Raw genomic sequence first — 14,327 nt, 5'->3', positions numbered from 1 at the left:
AGCTTTATGGGATACCTCTGCAAGAAAGAAAGTATACTTAGCTATAGAGTTCTCTCCCTGTCCCAACAAGCCCTGAGGAGAGATGTCAGATATTTCCTTTCTGTCCCATGATTAATCCTATGCACTAGTCTTCCTTTCCTGGTTCCTATTCTCCTCTACCATCTAATTCCTCTCCACCATTTTGAAAGTTTGATTGAGTGAGCCATGAAATACAACTATGATGTGAGAGTGTAAGACTGTGATAACAAAACATCAATATGGCATGCGAGGGCATCCGGGAGCAGGTGGCATTCGTGTAGTGAATCCTGGAGCATTTTAAATCCTAATTTGGTGAAAAGATAAGTTAATTTTCCTGCCTTTATTAATTAAAAAACAACAACAACAAAAAGAGCCAAACTTTTTCTCCTTTTAATCATAGACTATGGCCTGTATTGGAGACGGATGAAGTTGCAAGAAGCTTGATAGATGGAATACTTACCAATAAGAAAATGATTTTTGTTCCATCCTATCTCAATATCACTCTAACACTAGAGAGGTAAGTACAGCACAAAACACCTAATATACTAAAACACTAACAGAGCTATCATTATGGTGAGTCTTTCAGTTGTGAAAGTTGCCATGGAAACTCTCCATCCCTGGGGAGAACAGGTAAGTTTCCTCTGTTATTGCCTTACCCAATCTATAAAAAGATCATGATTCATTTTCTCTACCACATCTAGCATCTCCACCCAAACTTTGCCAGGGACTGTTCTAACGAAGGACAGACAATTTAAAGAGAATACAATATAGTGAAGTAGCTAAAAATTAAAAGTCTATAAAAAAGCCTGCTGGAGTTATGATTGAGATTGTGTTGAATCTATAGATCAATTGGGAGAGAATTAACATATTAACAATATTGAGTCTTCCAATCCAAGAATACAAAGAACACAATACATCTTTCCTTTTTTTTTTTTCCATTTTCTTCAATATCTCTACACGATGTTTTGTAGTTTTCTTTTTTTTTTTTTGGTTTGTTTTTGTTTATTGCAGTAACATTGGTTTATAACATTGTAAAAATTTCAGGTGTACATCATTGTACTTCTATTTCTGCATGGACTACATCATGTTCACCACCAAAATACTAATTACAACCCATCACCACACACATGTACCGAATTATCCCTTTCACCCTCCTCCCTCCCCCCTTCCCCTCTGGTAACCACCAATCCAATCTCTGTCCCTATGTTTGTTTATTGTTGTTATTATCTACTACTTAATGAAGGAAATCATACGGTATTTGACCTTCTCCCTCTGACTTATTTCACTTTGCATTATACCCTCCATGTCCATCCATGTTGTCACAAATGGCTGGATTTTGTCGTTTCTTATGGCTGAGTAGTATTCCATTGTGTATATATACCACAGCTTCTTTATCCATTCGTCCCTTGATGGGCACTTAGGTTGCTTCCAAGTCTTGGCTATCGTGAATAAGGCTGCAATGAACACAGGGGTGCATGTACCTTTGCAAATTGGTGTTTTCAAGTTCTTTGGATAAACACCCAACAGTGGAATAGCTGGATCATATGGTAGTTCTATCGTTGATTTTTTGAGGAATCTCCATACTGTTTTCCATAGCGGCTGCACCAGTTTGCACTCCCACCAGCAGTGTATGAGAGTTCCCTTCTCTCCACATCCTCTCCAACACATGTTGTTTCCTGTCTTGTTAATTATAGCCATTCTGACGGGCGTCAGGTGATATCTCATTGTAGTTTTGATTTGCATTTCCCTGATAGTTAGTGATTTTGAACATCTTTTCATGTGTCTGTTGGCCATCTGTATATCTTCTTTGGAGAAATGTCTGTTCAGGTCTTTTGCCCATTTTTTAATTGGGTTGGTAGTTTTTTGTTGTTGAGATGCATGAGTTCTTTATATATTTTGGAGATTAAGCCCTTATCAGAAGTATGGTTTGCAAATATCTTCTCCCAATTGTTAGGTTGTCTTTTCGTTTTGTTGATGGTTTCCTTTGCTGTGCAGAAGCTTTTTAGTTTGATGTAGTCCCATTTGCTTATTTTTTCTATTGTTTCTCTTGCCCGGTCAGATGTGGTGTTTGAAAAGATGTTGCTAAGACCGATGTCGAAGAGCGTACTGCCTATGTTTTCTTCTAGAAGTTTCACAGTTTCAGGTCTTACATTCAAGTCTTTAATCCATTTGGAGTTAATTTTTGTGTATGGTGTAGGGTAAGGATCTACTTTCATTTTTTTGCATATGGCTATCCAGTTTTCCCAACACCATTTGTTGAAGAGACTTTCTTTTCCCCATTGTATGTTCTTGGCTCCTTTGTCAAAGATTAGCTGTCCATAGATGTGTGGGTTTATTTCTGGGCTTTCGATTCTATTCCATTGATCTGTGTGTCTATTTTTGTGCCAGTACCATGCTGTTTTGGTTACTATAGCTTTGTAGTATATTTTGAAATCAGGGAGTGTGATACCTCCAGCTTTGTTCTTTTTCTCAGGATTCCTTTAGCTATTCGGGTCTTTTGTTGTTCCATATAAATTTTAGGATTCTTTGTTCTATTTCTGTGAAAAATGTTGTTGGAACTTTGATAGGGATTGCATTGAATCTATAGATGGCTTTAGGAAGTATGGACATCTTAACTATGTTAATTCTTCCAATCCAAGAGCACGGAATATCTTTCCATTTCTTTGTGTCTTCTTCAATTTCTTTCAGAAATGTTTTATAGTTTTCGTTGTACAGATCTTTCACCTCTTTGTTTAAGTTTATTCCTAGGTATTTTATTCTTTTTGTTGCAATTGTAAATGGGATGGTATTCTTAATTTCTCTTTCTGCTACTTCGTTGTTAGTGTACAGAAATGCAACTGATTTTTGTATGTTGATTTTGTATCCTGCAACTTTCCCATATTCGTTTATTACTTCTAAAAGTTTTCTGGTGGATTCTTTAGGGTTTTCTATATATAAAATCATGTCATCTGCAAATAGTGACTGTTTCACTTCTTCCTTTCCAATTTGGATCCCTTTTATTTCTTTCTCTTGCCTGATTGCTCTGGCTAGGACTTCCAATACTATGTTAAATAGGAGTGGTGACAGTGGGCATCCTTGTCTGGTTCCTGTTCTTAGAGGGATAGCTTTCAGTTTTTCACCATTGAGGATGATATTAGCTGTGGGTTTCTCATATATGGTCTTTATTATGTTGAGGTACTTTCCTTCTATACCCATTTTATTCAGAGTTTTTATCATAAATGGATGCTGGATCTTGTCAAATGCTTTCTCTGCATCTATTGAGATGATCATGTGATTTTTGTTCTTCATTTTATTAATGTGGTGTATTACGTTGATTGATTTGCGAATGTTAAACCATCCCTGCATCCCTGGAATAAATCCCACTTGATCATGGTGTATAATCTTTTTTTTTTTTTTTTTTTAAAGATTTTATTTATTTTTATTTTTTCCCCCCAAAGCCCCAGTAGATAGTTGTATGTCATAGCTGCACATCCTTCTAGTTGCTGTATGTGGGACTCGGCCTCAGGATGGACGGAGAAGTGGTGCCTCGATGCGCACCCGGGATCCGAACCCGGGCCACCAGCATTGCAGCGCGCGCACTTAACCACCAAGCCACAGGGCCGGCCCTGTATAATCTTTTTAACATATTGTTGTATGCGATTTGCTAGTATTTTGTTGAGGATTTTCGCATCGATGTTCATCAGTGATATTGGCCTGTAATTTTCTTTTTTTTGTGTTGTCCTTGTCTGGTTTTGGTATCAGGGTAATGTCAGCTTCGTAGAATGAGTTAGGGAGCTTCCCCCCCTCCTCAATTTTTTGGAAGAGTTTGAGAAGGATAGGTATTAAGTCTTCTTTGAATGTTTGGTAGAATTCACCAGGGAAGCCGTCTGGTCCTGGACTTTTATTTTTGGGGAGGTTTTTGATTACTGTTTCGATCTCCTTACTGGTGATTGGTCTATTCAAATTCTCTACTTCTTCTTGATCCAGTTTTGGAAGGTTGTGTGATTCTAAGAATTTATCCATTTCTTCCAGATTGTCGAATTGGTTGGCATATAGCTTTTCATAGTATTCTCTTATAATCTTTTGTATTTCTGAGGTGTCTGTTGTAACCTCTCCTCTTTCATTTCTGATTTTACTTATTTGTGCCTTCTCTTTTTTTTCTTGGTGAGTCTAGCTAAAGGTTTGTCAATTTTGTTGATCTTTTCAAAGAACCAGCTCTTGGTTTTATTAATTTTTCTATTGTTTTTTGGTCTCTATTTCATTAATTTCTGCTCTGATTTTTATTATTTCCCTTCTTCTACTGATTTTGGGCTTTGTTTGTTCTTCTTTTTCCAGTTCCTTTAGCTGCATTGTTAGATTGTTTATTTGAGATTTTTCTTGTTTGTTGAGATATGCCTGTATCGCTATAAACTTCCCTCTTAGAACCGCTTTTGCTGTATCCCATAAATTCTGGCATGTCGTATTTTCATTTTCATTTGTCTCCAGGTATTTTTTGATTTCTTCTTTGATTTCTTCGTTAACCCAGTCGTTGTTCAGTAGCATTTTGTTTAATCTCCATGTATTTGTGGCTTTTCTGATTTTCTGCCTATAGTTGATTTCTAGTTTCATACCGTTGTGGTCAGAAAAGATGCTTGGTATTATTTCAATCTTCTTAAATTGAAATGCAGACTTGTTTTGTGGCCTAATATGTGATCAATCCTGGAGAATGTTCCATGTGCATTTGAAAAGAACGTGTATTCTTCGGTTTTTGGATGGAATGCTCTGTATATATCTACTAGGTCCATCTGTTCTAGTGTGTCATTTAAGGCCAATGTTTCCTTATTGATCTTCTGTTTGGATGATCTATCCGTTGGTGTAAGTAGAGTGTTAAAGTCCCCTACTATTATTGTGTTACTGTCTATTTCTGTTTTTATGTCTGTTAATAATTGCTTTATATATTTAGGTGCACCTACATTGGGTGCGTAGATATTTACAAGTGTTATATCCTCTTGTTGGATTGTTCCCTTGATCATTATGTAATGCCCTTCTTTGTCTCTTTTTACAGTTTTTGTTTTAAAGTCTATTTTGTCTGATATGAGTACTGCTACCCCAGCTTTCTTTTCATTGCCATTTGCGTGGAGTATCTTTTTCCATCCCTTCACTTTGAGTTTGTGAGTGTCTTTAGGTCTGAAGTGTGTCTCTTGTATGCAGCATATGTATGGGTCTTGTTTTTCTATCTATAGATTGCGTTGAATCTATAGATCAATTGGGAGAGAATTAACATATTAACAATATTGAGTCTTCCAATCCAAGAATACAAAGAACACAATATATCTTTCCTTTTTTTTTTCCATTTTCTTCAATATCTCTACACGATGTTTTGTAGTTTTCAGTGTACAAGTCTTACACACTTTTTTGTCAGGTTTGTCCCAAAGTATTTCATGTTTTTTTTTTTTTTTTGTGAGGAAGATCAGCCCTGAGCTAACATCCATGCTAATCCTCCTCTTTTTGCTGAGGAAGACCAGCTCTGAGCTAACATCTATTGCCAATCCTCCTCCTTTTTTTCCCCCAAAGCCCCAGTAGATAGTTGTGTGTCATAGTTGCACATCCTGCTAGTTGCTGTATGTGGGACATGGCCTCAGCATGGCCGGACAAGCGGTGCGTCCGTGCACGCCCGGGATCCGAACCCAGCCGCCAGTAGCGGAGTGCGTGCACTTAACCGCTAAGCCATGGGGCCGGCCCTCATGTTTTTGATGCTATTGCAAATGGCATTTTAATTCTGTTTCCCATTTATATTTGATTTTTGCATTTTGATCTTATATTTAGCAGCCTTGCTAAACTCATTTCTAGTAGGTTCTTTGTAGATTCTAACAGATTTTTTTACATAAATGATCATATAGTCTGCGAATAAAGATACTTTTACTTCTTCCTTTCCAATCTGTATGGTTTTTTTTCCTGCCTTATTGTACTGGCTAGCACCTCCCATGCAATGTCAGATAGGATTGGTGAAAGCACACATCCAAGTGTTCTTCCTGATCTTAAAAGGAAAGTATTCAGTATTTCACAATTAAGTATGACGTCAGCTGTGTATTTTTTTTTTCCATTGATGCTCTTTATCACGTTGAGGAAGTTCCCTATATTACTACTTTGGTAAGAGTTCTTATCAAGAGTGGATATGGGGGGCCGGCCCAGTGGCACAAGCAGAGAAGTGTGCACGCTCTGCTGCGGCGGCGAATCCCGGGCGTGCACCAACGTGCTGCTTGGCAAGCCATGCTGTGGCGGCGTCCCATATAAAGTGGAGGAGGATGGGCACAGATGTTAGCCCAGGGCCATTCTTCCTCAGCAAAAAGAGGAGGATTGGCAGATGTTAGCTCAGGGCCGATCTTCCTCACAAAAAAAAAAAAAGAGTGGATATGGATTTTGCCAAATGATTTTACTGAATATTTTGAGAAGATCTTATAGTCTTTCCATTTAATTTTCTCTTCTTTTTCTAGTTTGTTAATATGGAAGCTGAGTTCATTGATTTTTTTTTCTAATATGGGCATTTAGTGCTATAAATTTGCCTCTGTGTACTGCTTTAGTTCTGTCCCTCAAATTTTGACATATTATATTTTCACTTACATTCTGTTCAAAACACTTTCTAATTTCTCTTTTGTGTCATGGATTATTTAGAAGTATGTTTTTTAATTTCTAAATATTTGGAGATTTTCTAGAGATCTTTTTGTTAGTGATTTCTAATTTAATTCCTATGTATTACTTGAATATTTTAAATTTATGGAGACATATTTAAGCTTAGAACATGGTTTATCTTCATAAGCATTCCAAGTACACCTAAAAAGAATGAGTATTCTGTGTTGTTGACTGTTCTATAAATATCAGTTTAAGTCAAATTGGTTGATAATGTTGCTTAGGTTGTCTATGTCTTTAATGATTTTCTGTCTATTTGTTTCACCAATTATTGAGAGAAGTCTTGAAATCTCTAGCTATAATTGTGAATTTGTCCATTTTTCTTTGCAGTTCTGTCTTTTTTTGCTTCATCTATTTTGAAGCCCTGTTATTATGTTCACAAACATTTAGGATTATTATGTCCTCTAGATGAATTGACTGCTCTGTCATTTTGGAAATGACCTTGTTTATCCCTGGTAACATACTTTGCTTTGAAATCCACTTTGTCTGATATTAATATAGCCACTCCAGCTTATTTAGATTAATGTTGTTATAATATATCTTATTCTGTTCTTTTAACTTATTTGTTTTTGTAAGTTCGAAATATGTTTCTTGTAGGCAGTATATAGTTGGGCTATTGTTTTAATCCAATTTGACAATCTCTGCCTTTCAGTTGAGGGTATTTAGACCATTTACATTTAATGTTATTATTGATATAGTTAGATCTAAAGCTGACTTTAAACCTTGCTGTTTGTTTTCTATTTTTCCCATTTGTTCTTGCTTCCTTTTTTCTATTTTTCTGTCTTTTTTTGGGTTAATTCATATTTCCATTTTATTTTCTTTGTTGGCTTATTAGCTATAATTCTTTGTTTTGCTATTTTAGTTACTGCTTTAGAGTTCATAGTATGCATCTTTAACTTATCACAGTCTACCTTCAAATGATATTATACTACTTCATGTATAGATCAAGAACTTTACACAGTATACTTCTATCTCTCCCATCCTAGGCTTTATGCTATTTTTGTCATACATTTTACTTTTACATATGTTACAAACCCCACATTATATAGTTATGATTTTTGTTTTAACATCCAATTATCTTTTTGTCTGTGTGTGAGGCAGATTGGCCATGAGCTAACATCCATTGCCAATCTTCCTCTTTTTGCTGAGGAAGATTGGCCCTGAGCTAACATCTGTGCCCATCTTCCTCTATTTTGTATATAGGACACTGCCACAGCATGGTTTGATGAACAGTGCATAGGTCCGTGCCCAGGAACTGAACCTGTGAACCCTGGGCCACCGAAGCAGAGCATGTGAACTTAACCACTATGCCACCAGGCCGGCCCCCAATTATCTTTTTAAAGAGGTTTAAATAACAAGGAAAATTCTTAAATGTTTACCCATGTAGATAACATTTCTGATGCTCTCCATTCATTTGTGTGGATCCAGATTTCCATCTGGTACCACTTCCCTTCTGCCTGAAGGACATCCTTTAAGGACATCCTTTCTTAGGGAAGTTCTGCTGGTTATGAATTCTTTTACCTTTTGTATGTCTCACAAATTCTTTATTTTGCCTTAGTTTTTGAAAGATATTTTCACTAAGTATAGAACTTCAGGTTAATAGTTTTTTGTCGTTCAGTACTTAAATATTTTGTTCTACCACCTCCACGTCTTCTTTGCTGGAGGCTGTTCTAACTGAAGGAAAGACTGTTTTAAAAGGAACACAATATGGTAAAGTGCTTAAGAACAAAGGCTCCTCCTAGATCAGAAAACCACTCTACCACTTATTAGTTCTTTGACCATGGACAAGTTATTTAACCTCTATGGACTCAGATTTCCCATATATAAAATGCGATAATACCTCTTTTCTAAGTAATCCATAAGAATAAAATAATATAATGCAAGTGAAGCCCCTGCCATTGAAAAGATACAGAAGTCAGATATTAAAGGCTTAGGAAGCAGAATTTATGTAAAATGGTAAGAGGAAATAGGATTATTTACCCAAAGGAGATAATCTCTCAGCTTTCTTCTTCTTTATTCTAAATAATGGTTTATAATAAATTGAAATTGTATCAGTGAGAAGATAGCTATACTAACTTCATAAGACCTTGAGCCTTTTTGAAACAAATCCATATAAACTGTGCTAAAACTTGGAATAGAACAATTCAAGAACAGGGACAAACTGCATTGCTGATCAATTTCAATCTTCCATTTTAGTTTAAATAGACTGACTTAAGTTAGCATAACCTCAACCTCAAAGCAACATCATCTGAAGAGTTGACTGAATTAGTGTCTTGGTGCTGAGCACTGTAGGAAATGAGTTTAATGGGATTCCTACTCTTCTGCAGCTCAAAACAGGTCATATTAATGTTGAAAAACTTAAACTCATAGCAGACTTGCATATGACCAAGACAATAAACATAGTTGTTCTGCTGGAGTTGGAGAGTAGGTATCCCTATACAATAAACAGAAGTCTCAAAATCTTTGGTATTATTCTGCAGCTGTCTTGGTGATTTGTCACTCAGGGACTTATTGTCAATCTTGTTGGCATTTAATTCCTATTACAGAAATAGACAATTTTGTGAGCAGATGCAATTACTAGCATGAAAATTTCTTTGTGAGGGTATTTAAAAGGCCCATACAAGTTCTCTTCTTATACTTGTCTTTCTCCCAGCGAGATCTTCCCTGCCCCTTTGTTTATTCCTCCACCTTCCACTCTACCCACCTCCTCAAGACAGGGAGGTAAATCTTGCATTAGCCAACAATGCCAAAGTGATTTTCAATATGACTTTCTTTGCAGAATGTGTGACGTCTGCCTCCTTATATATTCACTCATACGCTCTTCCTTTCATCTGCCGACTCAAATGTTACCCATCCTTGAGCATCCAATCGTCCTTTTGACGCTTTCCTTCACTTTAAACTTTACGCTTTCCAACCCACATTAAACCTCCTCACAGTTATAGCCCTTAATTAGAGGTGGTTAATATTTTTCAATAATTGTTTCAAGATGGCCACCTTAGCCTCTCAGCAACCAATAAGCTCCTCAAAGGCAGTAGCTGTTTTTAAAGTACTTTAGTCTACGTTATTATAGAGTGCATAATAGATATTCAGTAAATACAGTCATGTGTTTCTTAACAAAAGGGATATATGTTCTGAAAAATGCATTGTTAGGAGATTTTGTTGTTGTGTGATCATCACAGAGTGTACTTACACAAACCTAAATAGTGTAGCCTACTACACACCTAGGCTACATGATACTAATCTTATGGGACCACCGTCGTACATGTGGTCTGTCGTTGACCAAAATGTTGTTAGGCGGCACATGACTGTACTTAAGGAGAGGTGGAGGGATGGATGGAATGGATTCTGGTGGTGTCTCTCTGTGAACCCTTAGCATCAGGATTCATTGACAGTTTCAGCAATAAGCCCAGACTTTCAGTTTTAGATCTTTACTCATATAATATTTTATGAATATAAGATGAGAAGGTGAGAAGAGTGGTATGTATCAGTGCTTTCTTTATATTTGCATAATATTTGAACTGTGAGTATTAAAAGCCACACACAAGAAAAGACAGAGAGGTAGATGTTTGTGAAAGAAGAAAGGAAGAACAGAGGAAAATTAAATGCAAACCTGATAACTCTTAGGGTATTTTAACTGACAATAAAAAAGAACTCTGTTGTCAAAGATTTTAAATTGAAAATTTTTCATCATTTTTTTATATAGATTTCTTCCTGAACGTGCCTTGGCAGCTATAAATCATGTACAGAATGTTCAATTTGAAGCAGTGATTGGTCACAAAAGCAAAATGAAGTGAATAAATGAGCTCCAGCCAGAGATGTATGCACCTTAATGATGTGGATCTAAGTTTAAAGTCAATGCTTCAAAGCTTGATTTCACATTTTTCAATGCTGTTAATATTAAAAACATTGGGTTGGCATTAGCAGCAGTTGAATAAACAAGACTAATTACCTGTCTTTCCATTTCTCAAAAATATTAATGTAGTTTTAATAGTCAGATCCATTTTTCATTCCATGCCTCTTAAAAACTTCTGTGCTTAAATCAACATACTTAAAAGGTCATTTTTCTTTAATATACTTCATTTCTTTTCTTTTTTTTATATTTTTTTATTATTTTTTGTGTGTGTGAGGAAGATCAGCCCTGAGCTAACATCCGTGCTAATCCCCTTCTTTTTGCTGAGGAAGACCGGCTCTGAGCTAACATCTATTGCCAATCCTCCTCCTTTTTTTCCCCCAAAGCCCCAGTAGATAGTTGTATGTCATAGTTGCACATCCTTCTAGTTGCTGTATGTGGGACGCGGCCTCAGCATGGCTGGAGAAGCGGTGCATCGGTGCGTGCCTGGGATCCGAACCCCGGCCGCCAGTAGCGGAGCGCATGTGCTCAACCTCTAAGCGACAGGGCCAGCCCTCTTTTCTTTCTGTTTAAAGGTGGACAAAGCTATCTCCCTGGGAGTGAATACAAAGAGAACTTATTTACACAGGAAAGGTTTAAAACTGTTCTAGACCACAGAATGTCAACAAATACACAGTGTGAGCCGCGGTTAGAGATCAAGTTTAAGCAGGCAGCTACACTCCAAAGGACTGACAGATTACTTCTATGAAATTCAACATTTGGAAGCTTTCTCTAGTCTCTCCCTTTTTCATCAACCCAAAACAGCGCAATGGTATTCTGGACTTTCTCACCTGATTCTGTCCCTTGTATAGCTCTTATGTCTACCAAGAGTGGAGCCTCTATACTTTCTCCACTTTTCATACTCTCTTGAAATACAATATTACAAAAAGTGACTCTATCTTGAATCTCAAAGCATCTGAAATTTTAACCCAATTATAACCTCTTTCTTTGTAGTTTATGCTTTCATATGTCATTGGTACCAGAGATATTTAGACAGTTTTGAGCTTCAAAAATAAAAGCTAACACAGGAAAAAGAATTAGGTTGGCTATCTAATACTGAACAGTGGATCTGAGAAAGGGAAGGGAAAAAAGAGTGGTCTTTTTATTTAATAGAAAGAAAAATCTGACTCCCACTACATCAAGACTCATCTTGAGGCAGAGGTCCAAGATGGCAGTGTAGGAAAACCCTGGACTCACTTCCTCCCATGGACACACCAAATCTACACCTAAATGTAGAGTAGTTCCTCCTGAAGAAGGACTGAGGGCTAGCTGAACAGCTTCTGCACAAGAAATGATAGAGGGACCACACAGTTACGGGTAGGAGAGAGGGAGACACAGTATCAACAGGAACCCCCCCACCCAATGTGGTGACCTGCAGCAGGGAGGGTATCACTGAAGGCCCTGCGTGCAGGCTTGCCCACCCTGGGGCACAAAGGAAAAACAGCTGTTTAAAAGGCACCTAGAGGGCCGGCCCCGTGGCTTAGCGGTTAAGTGCATGCGCTCTGCTGCTGGCGGCCCGGGTTCGGACCCCGGGCGCGCACCGACGCACCGCTTCTCTGGCCATGCTAAGGCCGCATCCCACATACAGCAACTAGAAGGATGTGCAACTATGACATATAACTATCTACTGGGGCTTTGGGGGAAAAATAAGTAAATAAAATAAAATAAAAAGTTTTTTAAAAAGGCACCTAGATTGTAGGGGAAAGAACTGCTGGAACTCTACCAGGGTCAGAGGCACCGGCAAGCACCATTTATGGCATTCCCCCTCCACCTTGATAGTGCAGGCAGGAACACAGTCCAGATGCTCTAGCTGGCCTGCTAAGGCCACCCCAGTGTGCCCCAGACCCCTGGCCCACACCAGCTCCAGCCAGCCTGCCAAGGCACCCTGGACATGGCATGCCTTGGGACTTTCCCAGTTTGTACCCACCCCTGCTGCAGTCAGCACACCCCAGGACTCCCCCAGCCCACACCTACCCCAGCTCCAGCCAGCCCACTAAGGTGCCCCAGACGCAGTGCACCACTATAGTCCCCCAGCCCATGCCCACCCCAGCTCAAGACGGCCCACCAATTTGGCCCAAACACAGCATACCGCAGGACTTCACCAGCCTGCAACCACCCCAACCCCAGCTGGCCCACCAAACCCACCCAGCACACATAGTCTACACAAGGAACACTCCTACACAAGGCCACTCCAGACAATGAGAGGTAGCTGTTTCACCTAACTCAGAGAAACAAACACAGAAAGTCAAACAAAATGAAGAAACAGAGGAATATGTTCCAAATGAAAGAATAAGATAAAACCCCATTAAAAAAAAAAAACAAACTTCTAATGAAATGGAGATAAGTAATTTACCTGATAAAGAGTTCAAAGTAATGGTCATAAACATGCTCACAAAACTCAAGAGAAGAATGGAGAAACACAGTGAGAACTTCAGCAAAGAGTTAGAAAATATAAGAAAGAACCAATCACAGCTGAAGAATATAATAACTAAAATGAAAAATACACTAGAGGGAATCAACAGCAGATTAGATGATACAGAAGAATGGATCAGCAATCTGGAAGACAAAATAGTGGAAATCACCCAATCAGAACAGCAAAAAGAAAAAAGAATTTTAAAAAATGAGAATACTTTAAGGGACCTCTAGGACAACATCAAGTAATAACATTTAGGGGTCCCAGAAGGAAAAGAGAAAGGGAAAGAAAACTTATGTGAATAAATAATAGCTGAAAACTTCCCTAACCTGGGGAAGGAAACAGACATCCACCTCTGGGAAGCAGAGAGTTCCAAATAAGATGAACCCAAAGAGACCCACTCCAAGACATATTATAAATAAAATGGCAAAAATTAAAGATAAAGAGAGAATCTTAAAGGCAGCAAGAAAAAAAAAACAACAAATTGCAGACAAGGGAACCCCCATAAAACTATCAGCTGACTTTTCAGGAGAAACTTTGCAGGCCAGAAGGTAGTGGCATGATATATTTAAAGTGCTGAGAGGAAAAAACTTACAACCAAGAATACCCTACCTGGCAAGGTTATCATTCAGAATTGAAGGAGAGATCAAGAGTCTCTCAGACAAGCAAAAACTAAAGGAGTTCATCAACATTAAACCAGCCTTACAAGAAATGTTAAGGGTTTTCTTTAAGTGGAAAATAAAAGGCTATAACTAGAAATAAGAAAATATATGAAAGAAAAAATTCTCACTGGTAAAGGCAAATAGTTAGTAAAGGCAATAGATCACCACTCAGAAAGCTAGTATAAGGAAAAAAGACAAAAGTAGTAAAATTAACTAGAAGTACAGTAAGTTGTTAAGGGATACACAAAATAAAAAGATGTAAAAGATGACATCAAATACATAAAACATGAGGGGAGGGAGTAAAAATGTAGTGCTTTTAGAATGCGTTAGAATTTCAGTGATTATCACCTTAAAATAGACTGCTATACATATAGGTTGATATATATGAAGCTCATGGTAACCACAAACCAAAAACTTACAAAAAGTAAAGAGGAAGGAACTCAAACACAACACTAAAGAAAACTGTCAAACCACAATGGAAGAGATCAAAAGAAGAAAAAAGGAACAGAGAAGAATTACAACACAACCAGAAAACAACTAACAAAATGGCAACAAGTACATACCTATCAATAATTACTTTAAATGTAAATGGACTAAATGCTCCAATCAAACAACATAGGGTGGCTGAATGGATAAAAAAGACTCACCTATCTATGCTGCCTACAAGAGACTCACTTCAGATCTGAAGACACACACAGAT

At 37.7% G+C, this 14,327-nt stretch overlaps 1 protein-coding gene across 2 annotated transcripts in view; it reads left to right on the top strand.

Moving 5' to 3' along the window:
* The window catches only part of HSD17B13 (hydroxysteroid 17-beta dehydrogenase 13), a 30,646-nt gene extending 20,029 nt beyond the window's left edge, over nt 1-10,617 (top strand). For both annotated transcript variants that reach the window (XM_087434729.1, XM_004430927.3), the window contains 2 exons: nt 419-535; nt 10,367-10,617. In XM_087434729.1, coding sequence (XP_087290855.1) covers nt 419-535; nt 10,367-10,457 — 208 coding nt within the window. In that variant the 3' untranslated portion in view covers nt 10,458-10,617. The remainder of the gene's footprint in view (nt 1-418; nt 536-10,366) is intronic.
* The last annotated feature ends 3,710 nt before the right edge of the window (nt 10,618-14,327 follow it).

Source organism: Ceratotherium simum, chromosome 8 (assembly GCF_057802395.1).
Source record: "Ceratotherium simum simum isolate JZ-2026a chromosome 8, ASM5780239v1, whole genome shotgun sequence".
NCBI lineage: Eukaryota > Metazoa > Chordata > Mammalia > Perissodactyla > Rhinocerotidae > Ceratotherium > Ceratotherium simum.
Note: the sequence above shows the minus strand (reverse complement) of the source record. Positions and strands in the feature narration are given on the sequence as shown.